Raw genomic sequence first — 14,758 nt, forward strand, 5'->3', positions numbered from 1 at the left:
TCCGTTAGTTTTTGTCATTTAATCATCTTTATTTATTCGATCCAACGGTTAAAATTTCAAAAGATATGTGAAAGATAAAATGGTATGTAGATAGTACCAGCCCTAAAAAATTATCTCGGAAGCTCGTAAATTTGATTCTTCCCATTTAAAATCATTTATGTTATCTGTCATTTGATACTATAATCTAGTGATATTTCTCTTCATTTGTAAGTGAGAGGCTCGATTCTCGTTAAATACTAATTTGAATCATATTATTACTAACCTATTGTGTAATAATATTGTTGGTTAAAAAATACATAGTTTCTTTAATCTAAACAAAAAAACAAACGATGTTTCGGCTAGATTCATAATGAACCTAACGAGATAATGAATAAAAGAATCGTTTCACGTTTTCGACGGCTTCCCACCCACTTGACTACGCCACCATCACCATGCAATTGGGTGCTTAAACAATCAAATTCTAATTAGAGTTTGTCTTCACCCCCCACATGATTTGATTGACCCCCACTAGACTCGTCCTCTACGAACTCCATGTCTGCAACTTCCTGTAAGAAATTTTGGTTCTGAAATTGAAGAAAAAAACAGAGTTATGGGGAGGATCGCAGCACTGCCCATTGTTGGGATGGTGTTGGCTGAGTGTGCACAAGCTGGGCTAATTATAATAAGCAAAATAGCCATGTCGAATGGCATGAGCAACCTCATCTTCCTCTGCTACTCCAACGCCCTCGCCGCCCTCATCCTCCTCCCAATTTCTCTCGTCTTCCACAGGTAATTACTTAAATTTCACTCTTACTCAACTACCCAGAAGCCAAAGATGTAGTTTTTCAGTCGGGTTTTTGACTTTGATCACAAAGGTAATCAAATAATCTCACTGTTTCTCAACGACCCAGAAACCAAAGATTTGATTTTTCACTGTGGTGTGTTTGTTAGATCTGAGCGTCCTCCTCTCACTATCTCGATAATCGGATGGTTCTTCTTGCTTGGTCTAATTGGGTAAGTTAATAATTTCATCTGTTTGATAAAATCCCATGTTAGAAATTACTGAAGGTTGCATTTTTATTTTGTTTGTGAGTGTGTGATTAGTGGGATTTTGTTTAGTGGGTTTGATTGATAATTTGATATTAGGGTTTTGCAGATTCATGGCGCAGTTTCTTGGGTATGCTGGGATTAATTATAGTTCTCCTACTCTGAGTACAGCTATGCTCAACCTCATTCCAGCTTTTACCTTTGTACTTGCAGTTATCTTCAGGTTATGTCCTCCTCTTTTTACTCATACTGCAAATTGTGATCACCCTCGTTTTTTCTTTAGACAAGACAATATTTTAAACTACTCTAATGATAATCCATGGGGAGGGGAATTCGAGCTCGTGTGCAAGTGGGGAGGGTACGCTGCTTTGGCCAGCTGACCTTAGAATCCTTGTTTTTCTTTTCTTTATTCTGAAGTCTGATTTATGACAATTGTCGTATTTTGTTAAGAGTCCTTATCTTAGCAATGTGTAGATCTTCTGTTCTTAGAGGTATTTGTAGAAGAACCAGTGTAAATATTTGATTATCTTGTTTGTTTCCAATGAGAATTTCAGCTGATGAGCTTTCTCTCATTAAAGATACAATAAAATTCTAAGACAGTGGTAGACTGGTAATCTTACACTGTCACCGATTTCTAAATTCGTTGAACTGGGTGATTTCAGAATGGAAAGAATTGACATGAGAAGCTTCAGTAGCCTAGCTAAAACATTGGGAACAATAGTTTCAATTTCAGGGGCTTTCATTGTGACTCTTTACAAGGGACCCCCAATTCTGAAGACATCCTCAACTGTTATGACTGATGTGTTGTCTCATAAACAACTTATCTCAGAACGGTCAAACTGGATACTTGGAGGAGTGTGTGTAGCGGCTAATTGCGTGTTGGCCTCAGCTTGGATTATCGTACAGGTGAAATCTGTAAAATTTACTTAAACGCTCATGAAAGGGTGGAATTTGGTTAGAAACTAAGACTGCTTCCTATTTCGTTTTTCTGTGTTTCAGGCATCAGTCCTAAAGAAATACCGCGCCGAGCTGATCATGGTCTTTTATTATTGCTTCTTTGTTGCTATTCAATCTGTAGTAGTCTCTTCAATTTTAGAAAGAGACCTGCGTTCGTGGGAATTAACTCCTAAAATCAGGTGGATCGCTGTTCTATACTCGGTAATTAGATAACTAAACCCAGCCTTAATATACCTATCGGATGTAATATTTTCCAACACATGAACCTAAGTTGCTAAGTTATACTATTGCAGGCAGTGTTTGGCTCTGCTTTCCAGGTTGGTGTATCTACTTGGTGCCTTAGAAGGACAGGGCCTGTTTTTGTAGCTATGTTCAAGCCTTTGGGGATTATCGTTACAGTTTTCATTGGTGTTACCTTCTTAGGCGATACTTTCTACCTTGGGAGGTAGGGTTTCAATCCTTATTCCCTGTAACTACCTTATCAATATGTCGTCGATTGAGAGGCACCAATTTTGTTCGTGTTGAAAATTGCAAAAAGGACATAATTTAGCTTCTCAATTTACATTTGCTAAATGCTGCAGTTTGATAGGAGCAATTGTTATTGTCATTGGATTTTATTCTGTGATGTGGGGCAAAGCCAACGAAGAGAAGATGGATGAGGATGCAGGGGAAGAGAGCCTGGCATCAATCAAACAGCGGGTCCCTCTATTGCAAGGCCACATTGAAGAAATATAGAAGTTTTTTTTTCAGTTGATGACCCTGTGAGGTCTCTCTTGCCAAACAAAATGGTAATCTCTGTTGCTTTTGTCAGTTCTTTTAGAATGTTACCCTTTCCTTGATCCCCGAAAACTGGGATATGTTATTGTGGGAATTGGTTTGCTCAGGCCGTGACTAGTGAGCATAAGTCACCCTACGTAATGCAGGTGCAATGAAGATCCATTTGTTATTGGAATTATATATGCATCGATTCAAACACAGTGTGTTGGTGTAAACTGAGCATGGCTGCAAATTCGCTGCAAAGGTGAGTTGCCATGAGAAGCATGCCATGCCCATTGGCACTGATACTAACGAAATATTATGACTCCCCTGTTTCAGTTTATATATTGCCCAAGAGAGTAGAAATCTCAAAAGACAATGCAAGCTCATGTATCTTACATTAGCTGTCTCCTCCTGCAATGAGGAGCCAGTTTTCTTGCCTGGCCGTTGATCAACCTTTTGAGCTACTAAAGCGTTTGTGAATAATTTGTAGAGTTTCTATGTATTTTCTATTGTCAACGCACTGGTATCGTACTTAAACTTTGACAATTTTCCAATGAGTTGCAGATATGTTTGATGTTTTCCTGCATAGATATTCTTAAGAAAGTTTGCTTGTTAGTTTTGTTAAGTCTTCTTCATAACATGCGCTGATCTGATGGAAAAGGTTTGCGAAAAGAATATTAAACAGGAAATAACAGTTGATTTTCCATGGATAATATAGGGTCATCATGGACATGGGAGCATAATCACAGATATCAGCAGCAGGAGTTGAACGTTGAGTTTGCAGGGTCAAAGCTGTCTTAAGATAACCACAACATAACGTGCATGTGAAAAGCAGCTCCTTATTTGGAAATGAATAGATGTATGGCAAAGGCCAAAGTTATTGAAGTTCTATATTTGATTGTTTACACTTAATCAAATAAAATATGAAGATTGTATAATCTTATACCATTATTCTGATTAATGACTAGTAGTGTGTGCATAGGCGTTTCGTACTTTCAAATATGATAGCCTGCTAGGTGAGTTCAAATTGAAATGCAGGGTTATCTGGACATAAAAACGTATTCGTGCAGTCCGGAATTCGGTTGTGGAAATTTGCTAATCTGTTGAAATGGGGGTGTGGGATTCAGCTCAAGAATCTGCCATTTTCTTTTAAGAACAAAAATGCAGGAGAAAAGAATCAAGGAAGAGTTACTGCTATTTTCACGGTAACTCCTCCCGAAGCCTGAGCTGAGCTTTAAAGGTTGACATAAAATCACATCCAAAATATTATCAGAAAAAAACAAAGCACCACCATTGATCCTTGTTATAGCTGAGTAATTGGGTGGACTTATTAGCTTTAGTTTAACAACATTTCTTGGCAAGGCTGTTTGAAATGTTGTAAGGAAAATCTCCAGGAGGAGTGCAGGCCAGGACTATTTTTCTAGCAGTGAAAAAGAAAAGAAAGGAAAAAAAAAATAGTGGCAATAACACAATATAAACATATTATTAAATTTGAATTGCTCCACTGAAAAGTGAAAACAAATAGACTGAGAGGCAAATGAGCGGCTAGCATGCGTCCTAGTTGGAGAAGATTTTTAGTGTCCACGCTGTATTAATATTATTAATTCATTTTTATTATAATACGTATTTTTGATTATTAATATTAAACTTAATGTTTACGAAACCTTAATCATGTTATCTACTCATATTATAGTAGGTAGATTAGTGACATTGCGTGTCGGTATCATTCTCATACTGATTGGTAATATCATGTGTTAGTATACTCGTCATAATCAAAATAAATATATTTGTGACAATATAAGTAAATTATTAACTTCACCTATTTGCACTTAAAATAGGTCAATATTTGTAGGAATCCTTTGTCCAAAATAGGTCAGCTTCCCTTGCATTAATAATAATAGTGATAATAAGTATATATCCGAGTAGCTATTTCTCCTTTTCGAGTAGCTTCAACTTTTCATGAAGGGTTGCCCTCCCTCTAGCTACCAGTCGTCATATACATAAATAGAGAGAGAGAGAGAGAGAGAGAGAGAGAGAGACCTCTTTTTTTCTTGCTAGCTTTCTAAGGTCGTGCAAAATTAAGAGAGAGTGGGAGTAATAGAAGCAGTGATGTGGATGATGAGTAACCTCAAACTGCAGGAAACTGTGCCGTTTGCAGTGACGGTGTCAATGGAAGGTTGTACCATAATATTAACTATTTGGGCAAAAACTGTCATGACAAATGATGGCATGAGCCCTTTTGTTTTTGTCGTCTACACTCACTCCCTTTCCTCTCGCTTCCTCCTCCTCTCTTCTCTCCTCTTTCGCTGATGCCGGTAACTCTCTCTCTCTCTCTCTCTCTCTCTCTCTCTCTCTCTCTCTCTCAAACACATACTATCAAGTAATATCTGGCAGTACTTGTTCGTTATGATATATTATCGATGACAGATTAATTGACAATATGTTCTTTATATTATTGCATAAGCAGAAGAGATTCAACACAACAATCAGTCTTCATCTGGGCTCTCTTCGTTCGATGCTTCCTCTTGGGTCTTACAGGGTATGCACTTCATATTCTTCCATCTCTTCAACGCATGAATCCATGGATTCTCCAGTTGACCTCAGCAAGCCTTAGAATAAATATTACTATGACCTGTATATATAATCAATTCAAACATGTTGCAAAACATATATAGTGGTTATATATTACACCTTGAATGTCTACCACAGTAACGTGAATCCAGAGATATCAGGTTAGTCGATCAGGTCGATGTTCTCTCCTTTGCACTTAACTTTAAACTTTTCTTATTTTGTAAATTATTTATGCCGTGTAACTATATATTAGTGTGATACGATAATTTTTCAAATAAATATTCATCCATTCTCAACCTTCATATATATAGTTGTCTTATATTTGTTATTTAAGTCGTGAAATAAAATAAATGTATAAATAAAGTCTATATAAGTTATGTGCAATAATTAATTCTTTCTTATGGAACCATCCGACCTTTAAGAAGAATAAAAATCCTTGATTTTGTTTATGTTTTTTTTTTTTTTTTTTTGGTAGGATAACAGTATCTCAGAATCTTGGATTCCTTGGCCTCAGTTACAGCTCTCCAATTCTTGTGGGTGCCATGGGCCTAATGATCCCATCTTTTTCCTTCCAGCTCTGTATCATACTCAGGTTCGTAATTAATCCATAATTACAATCATTAAAATCGAAAAAACTACTAGTATAAATGTTGCAACTTTGAGTACGCTACGAAAGGTTCTCATTTGCTTCTTCATGCGTATTTTTTTTTGTTTATATTAATTATAAAAAAATTATGTTTGATAAACTTGTTGACATGTTGATAACACCTCTTTAAAATTAACTCAGTTATCCTAATTACAGGACGACAAAGCTAAATCGGAGAAGCTCAAGCTTCCAGGCCAAAGTAAGTGGCACATTAATATCAATAATTGGGGCAATAGTGGTTGAACTCTACAAGGGCGAATATATAAGAAAATCTTCAGTTTCCTCTTCACATTGGAATATTCTTCAACTCCTGGTAGAGAAAGTAGGCTTAATCTTGTCCTCAGAGAAAGAGCATTGGGTTGTGGGTGGCCTCTTACTGGCAGCATCGACTTTATCTGTCTCCGTATGGAACATCATTCAGGCAATTAAGTGATGTTACTGAAACTTTAAAAAATCATCTTACGTGAAAAAAAAATAAAGCGAGGAGGGCATGATATGTTTCATATTAATCTCATTTTTTACTGTTTAATTCTTGTTTTGAATTGGCAATTGAAGTACTTGTTCTATTTTTACTCTGTTGTGATTAGATGGGGACTATGAAACTATATCCACAAGTGGAAGTAATGGAAGTGGTAACTTTTTATAGCTTGCTTGGGACAACCCAATCTGCAATACTATCTTTGTTCCTAGAAAGAAACCCAAGTGCTTGGAAATTAAAACTCAACAGGGAGCTCCTTCTCATTGTTTTAACAGTAAGTAATTAGCACTGAAAATATGTAGTTAAATTGTAATTAATCATCCCCGTGAACTTCATCGTTCGGGCTCTTTGTGGTAGGCAATTTTTGGGGGTCTAGTAGAAGCCGTGTTCAACATTGGTGTATGAACATGAAGGGCCCATATTATGTGCCCTTGTTCAAGCCACTTGGGATTGCTTTTGCAACCATTTTTGGTGTCAGTTTATCTGCAAATAGCCTTAGTTATGGAAGGTAATTAATTAGTCTTTGTTGCTTTTGAATTTCCTTTTTTGTTTTGGTATTCTATGAATTAACAGAGGAGTAATCTTGCAGTGTGATGGGAGCAGTGATAACTGGAATGGGGTACTTTACTATAATCTGGGGATAAATCAGAGAAGATGAAATACTTGATCAAGATCAACAATGTGTTGATGAGAATCTGGAATCTAGTTCTGAGAGGAAGGTCCCTCTCGAAAATGCATAGATTAATATTTATTCTTAAACGGGAAAATTTACCTAGCACCGGGTGTATCCTTTTCTATGTCTCTCCTCTCATGTGAGAAGGTATGTATACCTCTTTCTCTGTCTTTCTTCTCAAGTTACTGGAGGAGAGAGAAAGAGCAAAATGGTATACACCTTGTGACATGGGACTTCTCCTCGAAAAGACACATTAGAATTGCCGGATCTGCTATGGCCAGTCGAGGATACGCAGCAAATTCCTCACGTTTGATGCATGATGTGCAGGGATTCAAGATCAATTGTATATGTTTTATGGTGTCAAAGAATTTTTCGCAGACGCTTTTAATTTCATACGTAGCAGTTTGGTTTATAGGGGAAAGAACATATTTTTTTTTTTTTTTGGGAAACCTCGACGGTACAAGAGAAATTTTATTGATAACGAAAAAAGAAGTTACACATAATTAGGACGGACATTAACCTTACCCCGCATAAAATAGAGATAACAAAAACAATACACAAAAAAGAAGGGGGAACATAAACCGTACCCTTCTAGAAACGAAAATAAGAGAGATACAAAGAAAAGTGGGGGGACATGAAACCTAACCCCTCTAAAACCAAACCTAAAGGTCTAAACCTGCAAAACAAGTTGGGAAACGCCACAAAGTTTGGGGAAAAAAAAAAAGTGAGAGAAACCTGGATGCCAATATGCACATTAATGCACAAATGAACAAATGCAAATGAACAAATTGAAATGTAAAAAATACCTTCATTTACTCAAACACACTTCAACTGTCAATTACAACATCATTGATATCATTTGGGGTCATCACAAAAGCTTCTGGCCAAGGACAAGGTCCCTGATGGATTGCAACTCAGTTGCAACATCACTCATATCCTTTCGGTCTCTCGGGGATTCATCAAAACACGAGATTCCGATTTTAAATATTGAACTCAAACACACTTGGATTTTTTCAGCACTCATGATGCTGCTTTGGTTGGAAGTAATAGGGTCGAATAGTGAATCTGCAATTTCTGCAACTCGATGTGGCAAATCCATCTTGACAAAATTGTGAAGGCTCAAGCTGTCACTAAACATAGGGTCGGTGGGTCTCTTGACTGTAAACATCTCTAACAAGAGAATACCAAAGCTGTAGATGTCCCCACATGTTGCAATCTTGCTTCCCATGCCATACTCTACAATTCAAACATCACAAAAGAGCAACATGAACTCGTTAGTTAATTAACTTTATTTTTCCGGCCAAGTAAATGAATGATCAAAATGAAAACAGAGAATCACATGAAAATGTTTACCTGGAGCAGCATAACCAACCGGTCCTCGTATTCCAATGGAACTTGTTTGACTTCCCACAACGTTACTGGTCAGGTTTGAGAGAAATCTTGCCAGTCCAAAATCAGAAACAAGTCCAGTCAAGTCGTTTGCCAAAAGAACATTGCTAGGCTTGAGATCACAATGAACAATTGGTGCCTCGCAATGATTATGAAGATAATCCAATGCACAAGTAACATCAATGGCAATGTCTAGCCTCTGAAGAAAACTTAAATTTTTGGGTGTTCCGGCAGTTGGATGTAACCACTCCTCTAAGCTCCCATTGTCCATGAGCTCATAAACTAAAGCCTTGAAATCATTACCAGAAAAGTCCACACTTGAACAAGACGTTACAACCTTGACAAGATTCCGATGTCTGATATTTCTCATCGCCTCACATTCGGCTATGAAACTCTTAGAGGCTCCCTGGCGTAACATGTTAAACACCTTGAATGCAACAAGCTGACGAGTTCCATTGTCAACATCAAGAACTCCTTTATACACGGACCCAAAGCTGCCCATGCCAATCAGATTAGTTGAGGAGAACCCGTCAGTAGCCTTCAAGAGAGTGTTATATGACACTTGTAAAGTAGAGTTCCCCAAAGCACTTGGACCTGCTCCTTTCCCTTTCTTTCTTTCTTGGAGCTTTGGTTCCCTAGGTTTAACACAGTGACCCTCCGACGATGTCGCCTGCTGCATGTGACACCTTGCCATAGGCAGAAGTGATGTGATTCGTTCCACGAACTCATGAACTGGTTGGGATCCTCCTTTATCTGAGCTTTGATGGCTAGCAATGCCATCCTGTCTGTTTCGCTCCCGTCTAGTCTCGGATGCAGGGAGGAGCTAAAGCAGCAGAGTAGGTTAAAAAGTGTGTGTAAAAAAACCAATCTCACAGCCAAAACCCCCATGTTTGAATTGGGTATGTGTGCATGCAGAGACTGAGAAATTGGTAGGTATGCATTTCACCTAAGGTTTCAGTTTGATATTTATATAACTGCAAGGCATGAAGAAGTCGGATATAATCGCCGACGATGACATCACTTCCTGTTTCTTTTCTTTTCTAGAAAATTGACAAAAAAAATCTAGAAAAAACCTTACAAATCCAAATACATTGGGGGTGGGAATTTTATGCGGCATCTCATGAAAAGTCTCCGATCATAAGTAATTTTACGGGTATGGTAAATGCATTATTATTTTTATTACAACCAAAATTACCACTCAACGCTAAGGAGACATGAAAAGATTTGAACCTGTAATACAAAGGAGTTGTAGAGAAATATCATATCCACAACTCTACACTGAGTAACTTTCCTAGTAGCTTCTCCACCATCGAAAATTTTGTCGTTGTGAAGGATGTCGTGGACAAAGGCCAAGTCATCTTGAAAGAAAATTCAAAGTCTATGAACGTATCATTATGGCTGGAAATTAAAGTCTACATGGAGAGATTCGATTGTGACATCTGATTACATAATTACAAATGTAATTATGTTCAACTTGTCAAATGTAATTATGTTCAAATGTAATTACAAATGTTTTTACAGAAATAGGTTTATGGAATTTTAAGGGTTCTTATTCCTATTTTGACTCTTGTAGCGAGAATCACAATAGGTGTATTGGTAATTGTATGGTTAGAAAGAGAAATATCGGTAGGGATACAATAACGTATTGGACCTGAATACGCAGGCCCTTTGGGAGTTTTTCAAGCTCTAGCTGATGGAATAAAACTACTTTTCAAAGAAAATCTTTTTCCATCTAGGGGATACTCGTTTATTCAGTATCGGGCAATTTTAATAAGCTATTCAGTAGTTCCTTTTGGGTATCACCTTGTTTTAGCGGATCTCAATATCGGTGTTTTCTTCTATGGATTGCCATTTCCAGTATTGCTCCAATTGGACTTCTTATGTTGGGATACGGGTCAAATAATAAATATTCCTTTTTAGGTGGTCTACGAGCTGCTGCTCAATCGATTAGTTATGAAATACCATTAACTTAATGTGTGTTATCAATATCTCTACACGTGAAGGAGCAAATTAGAACCTTTCGTAGCGTCAAAGTTGCAATATTTATACTAGTAGTGTTTTTTCGATTTTAATGATTGTAATTATGGATTATAATCCTAGATTAATGCATAAATTATAACTTTATAAGCCTAGATTATAATGCATGATCCTCGTGGCCTGTGTATATACATGCCAAGTCAATTAACAATTCATGAATATCTACACGTACCTCTTATAGAGTGAAGTGTCAAATTTTCAAGGACGCCAAAAAGGCTGTTGAGACACCTCCTTTGTTTGAATCAAGAAGAGATCCCATCCGGATCTCTCCCATCAAATCCTAAGTATCAAGAGATCCGGGCCCTTGAAATTTAATCTAATGGCTACAAATAGGAGGTCCCTCTAAAAATTATAATAATTGTAGTTGTTTGATCAAATTTCAATAGTCCGGATCTCAGAATCCTTAGGATTTGATGGGACAGATCCGAATGGGATCTCTTCTTGTTTGAATCAAATCATTCAATCCAAAAGGTGTGAATCAAAATCCAAAATATCCATTCTCCTTTTACTTTTATCTTCATCAATATATATGAAGTCTCACAATTAGATATCTTCTGTCAATCATTTGTACTTGAGAATGTGGCAATTTTTCATTTAAACTACCATGGAATACAACGAAAGGTCATACTTTCATAACGATCATCACATACAATGATTTGAAGATCTCCAACTTGTTTGACGATGTTTTTTTTCTTTTTCTCTTCACTCTTTTACGTATACTGCATATACGTCTTACAGCCCATAATCCTTCGAAACATTTTTTCTAACAATTGTTTATAAAATTCTGTCTTTAGATTGTTGGAGTAATATTAGAAAATATGAAAATAACACAAGAATTCTAGTGATAATAATCATAAAGAAAATCACAGCATCAATAGTATACAAGATTAATATAAACAACTAGAGATAAAGTTACAAAAACTGACAAACTTGGAGATTGAGGCTTGCATAAATGCAATGTCCTAAATACATAATTTCGCCCTTACTCTTGTGCTTGTAGTTCGGTGGGCATCCATCTCCTATGATTTAACAATCTATAATCCAAAGTCAAAGCACTTCAATCTTCAAATTCTGGCGAACTTTATATATTCTGTACTCTTAAAACACGACTCGAAATTTGACACACGAAGCATGAGAGAAATAAAGTAGGGAAACCCTATTTCTCAAGAGTAGAAATTAACTCTAATTTTTCTACCTTAATATGATGGTTTTATAAGTTTATATAGCACCCAAGTATTTCTTGTTAAAGAGATGTAACTTTTCATCTATAAGTATACATTATTTGACAAGGGAATACACTTAAATAACATAACCTTTCCAAAATATAGTTAACACTATTTTTCATTTAATTATTATAATTATATATTATAATATTTTAAAGGGTAAATGACAAAAAACTACCTCAACTATTTGTGTCATGACACTATCATACTTGATCTTTTAAAGTTGATAATGTCATACCTCATCTTTAGAATTTGGTCCAATATTATATCTTCGTTAGCTTGTCCATGAATTTCTTAGTTAAATGCTGATGTGGCTTGATCTGGGGCCCAGTTCCTTGCCTATATGGATTCCACATGGCACCACACCCAATGTTTTCCCGCCAAATGGTATCCAGTTGAGATTCCTAATACACGTGGCTTTCTCACAGGACGACACATGGATATTCCATTAGAATTAAAAAATTAATTTAAATTAAAATTGAAAAAAATTAAAAAAAGTAAGGGAAGTTGTAAATTGTGCCTTTCGAATTGGTTTTCCCCTCGGTACACCTAAATCATGTCGATATAATTCCATTCCTAATTCCAAAAAAACAAGAACCCTAACCCTAGTTCTCGCGGCTCCAAATCTCGAACAATCAGATTAGAAATTCAGCGAAAAACCCAAATCATCTTGTCGATTCGCTTCCCTGACTTCGTTGGTGTTGGAAAGGGGTTTCATCTGGGTTCCATTGGCTTTGAAGAAAAATCGAAGGATTCGACATAGGGTGGTACGTGCGTGAGGATCCACAAAACGACGCCTACCTATTGTAAGTTTTTTTTTGTGCTTTTGATGATTCCAAATGCATACTTGACTTATTTTTTGGAATGGGTTGAATGTGGGTTTTGTTTATTCTTGTTTGAAAAGGTGGATTCATGCTTTGTGAATTCGAAATGGTACCTGAGGTGTTGGAATGGGTTAAATGTGGGTTTTGTTTATTCTTGTAGCGTTGTTTATTCTTGTTTGAAAATGTGGATTTATGCTTTGTTAATTCAAAATGGTTCTTGGGATGTTGGAATGGGTTGAATGTGGGTTTTGTTTATTCTTGTAGCATTGTTTATTCTTGTTTGAAAATGTGGTTTATGCTTTCTTAATTCGAAATGGTTACTGAGTTGTTGGATAATGGGTTTGTTGCTGTGTTGCTTTGTTTATTATTGTGAAGATAAGGTGGTTTGTTGCTTTATTGCATTGTTTATTCTTGTTGAGAAATGGTTAATGTGCTTTGGTTGTTTGCATATAGTTGTGGTTTGTTGCAATGCATTGGTTTTTGTTGTTCGCTTTTAAAATGCAATCAGTTGCATATAGAATGTTGTGCATTAGTTGCATATAGTTGCATATAGAATGGTTTGTTAGTTTAAAATGCAATTGCTTCTGTTTGTTGTTGGCTTTTAATTAGGGTTTGTTTTTGTGAATTTTAGTATATCCAGAACTATTCTCTATTGAATTGCGTCATGATGGGGAGATAAGTTATGACATCTACGTTGGGGGAAAAGTGACATATATAGATAACTGTGATAAAGGCCTCATGTCACTGCCCGTGATAGATGACTTTTTATAGTTTTTTATAACTGTGATAAAGACCTCATATCCACAGGCGGAAGTAATGGAAGTGGTAACTTTTTATAGCTTGCTTGGGACAACCCAATCTGCAATACTATCTTTGTTCCTAGAGGTACCGTTTGGTACGTGGGACGGGACGGGACGGAACAGAGTGGGACAAGGCGTTCCGTCCCACGTTTGGTGAACCTAAAACGGGTGGAACGAGCTGTTCCACGGGACGAGTTTTGGGTGAATTTTCGTTCCACCTCACCCCCCTGGAACGACTTGTTCCACATCCGTGGAACACAAAATTATAACCTCTCCGTCTCCTTCTTCTTTCTCCTTGTTTCCATCCGAGGGCATCTTTGCTCCCGCTCCGTTCCGTTCCATCCTGTCCCGTCCCATCCCATCCCATTCCGTTCCGTCCTGTCCCGTCTGCATACCAAACGATACCAGAAAGAAACCCAAGTGCTTGGAAATTAAAACTCAACAGAGAGCTCCTTCTCATTGTTTTAACAGTAAGTAATTAGCACTGAACATATGTAGTTAAATTGTAATTAATCATCCCCTTGAACTTCATCGTTCGGGCTCTTTGTTGTAGGCAATTTTCGGGGGTCTAGTTCGAGGCTGTGTTCAACATTGTGTATGAACATGAAGGGTCCATATTATGTGCCATTGTTCAAGCCATTTAGGATTGTTTTTGCAACCATTTTTGGTGTCAGTTTATCTGCAAATAGTCTTCGTTATGGAAGGTAATTAATTAGTCTTTGTTGCTTTTGAATTTCCTTTTTTGTTTTGGTATTCTATGAATTATAATCTTGCAGTGTGATGGGAGCAGTGATAACTGGAATGGGGTACTTTATTATAATCTGGGGACAAATCAGAGAAGATGAAATACATGATCAAGATCAACAATGTGTTGATGAGAATCTGGAATCTAGTTCTGAGAGGAAGGTCCCTCTCTTGCAAGAAGAAAATGCATAGATTAATATTAATTCTTAAACGGGAAAATTTACCTAGCACTGGGTGTATCCCTTTCTATGTCTCTCCCGTCACGTGAGAAGGTATGTAAACCTCTTTCTCTGTATCTTTCTTCTCAAGTTACTTGAGGAGAGAGATAGAGAGAGCAAAAGAGTATACACCTCGTGACATGGGACTTCTCCTCGAAAATGTTGAATTATAAGTCTCTAGCTGATTGAGTATTAGAAATAAGATGAGTTTAATGTGTGTATTCACTTGAGCATATTTGTCAAGTGTAAAGTTACAAGTTGTAAGGCCATGAGTGCCATGTGGTGTGTGATCCATGTAATTAGTTAGATGAGTGACTAAGATTAAAAGTAGAGTTTTGTGTGGTCCTAAAGCTAAGGCCATCAGTTAATGTAAAGGAGTGTTAGTGCTCACTTTTTTCAGTAGTACAAAATAT

The 14,758-nt window shown here is 36.9% G+C and overlaps 1 protein-coding gene and 1 pseudogene across 1 annotated transcript; both read left to right on the forward strand.

The window, feature by feature from the left end:
• The first annotated feature begins 382 nt into the window (after positions 1-382).
• On the forward strand, positions 383-3,718 carry LOC137737056 (WAT1-related protein At5g40240-like). Its single transcript, XM_068476407.1, has 8 exons — positions 383-768; positions 931-993; positions 1,136-1,249; positions 1,689-1,932; positions 2,026-2,184; positions 2,277-2,428; positions 2,565-2,771; positions 3,461-3,718. Exons 1-7 carry the CDS (start codon positions 590-592, stop codon positions 2,716-2,718), a joined length of 1,065 nt encoding a protein of 354 aa, XP_068332508.1. The 5' UTR covers positions 383-589; the 3' UTR covers positions 2,719-2,771; positions 3,461-3,718.
• Positions 3,719-4,851: 1,133 nt separating this feature from the next.
• Positions 4,852-14,319, forward strand: LOC137736297 (WAT1-related protein At1g70260-like; annotated as a pseudogene).
• The last annotated feature ends 439 nt before the right edge of the window (positions 14,320-14,758 follow it).

The sequence above is a fragment of the Pyrus communis genome, chromosome 6, assembly GCF_963583255.1.
Source record: "Pyrus communis chromosome 6, drPyrComm1.1, whole genome shotgun sequence".
Lineage (NCBI taxonomy): Eukaryota > Viridiplantae > Streptophyta > Magnoliopsida > Rosales > Rosaceae > Pyrus > Pyrus communis.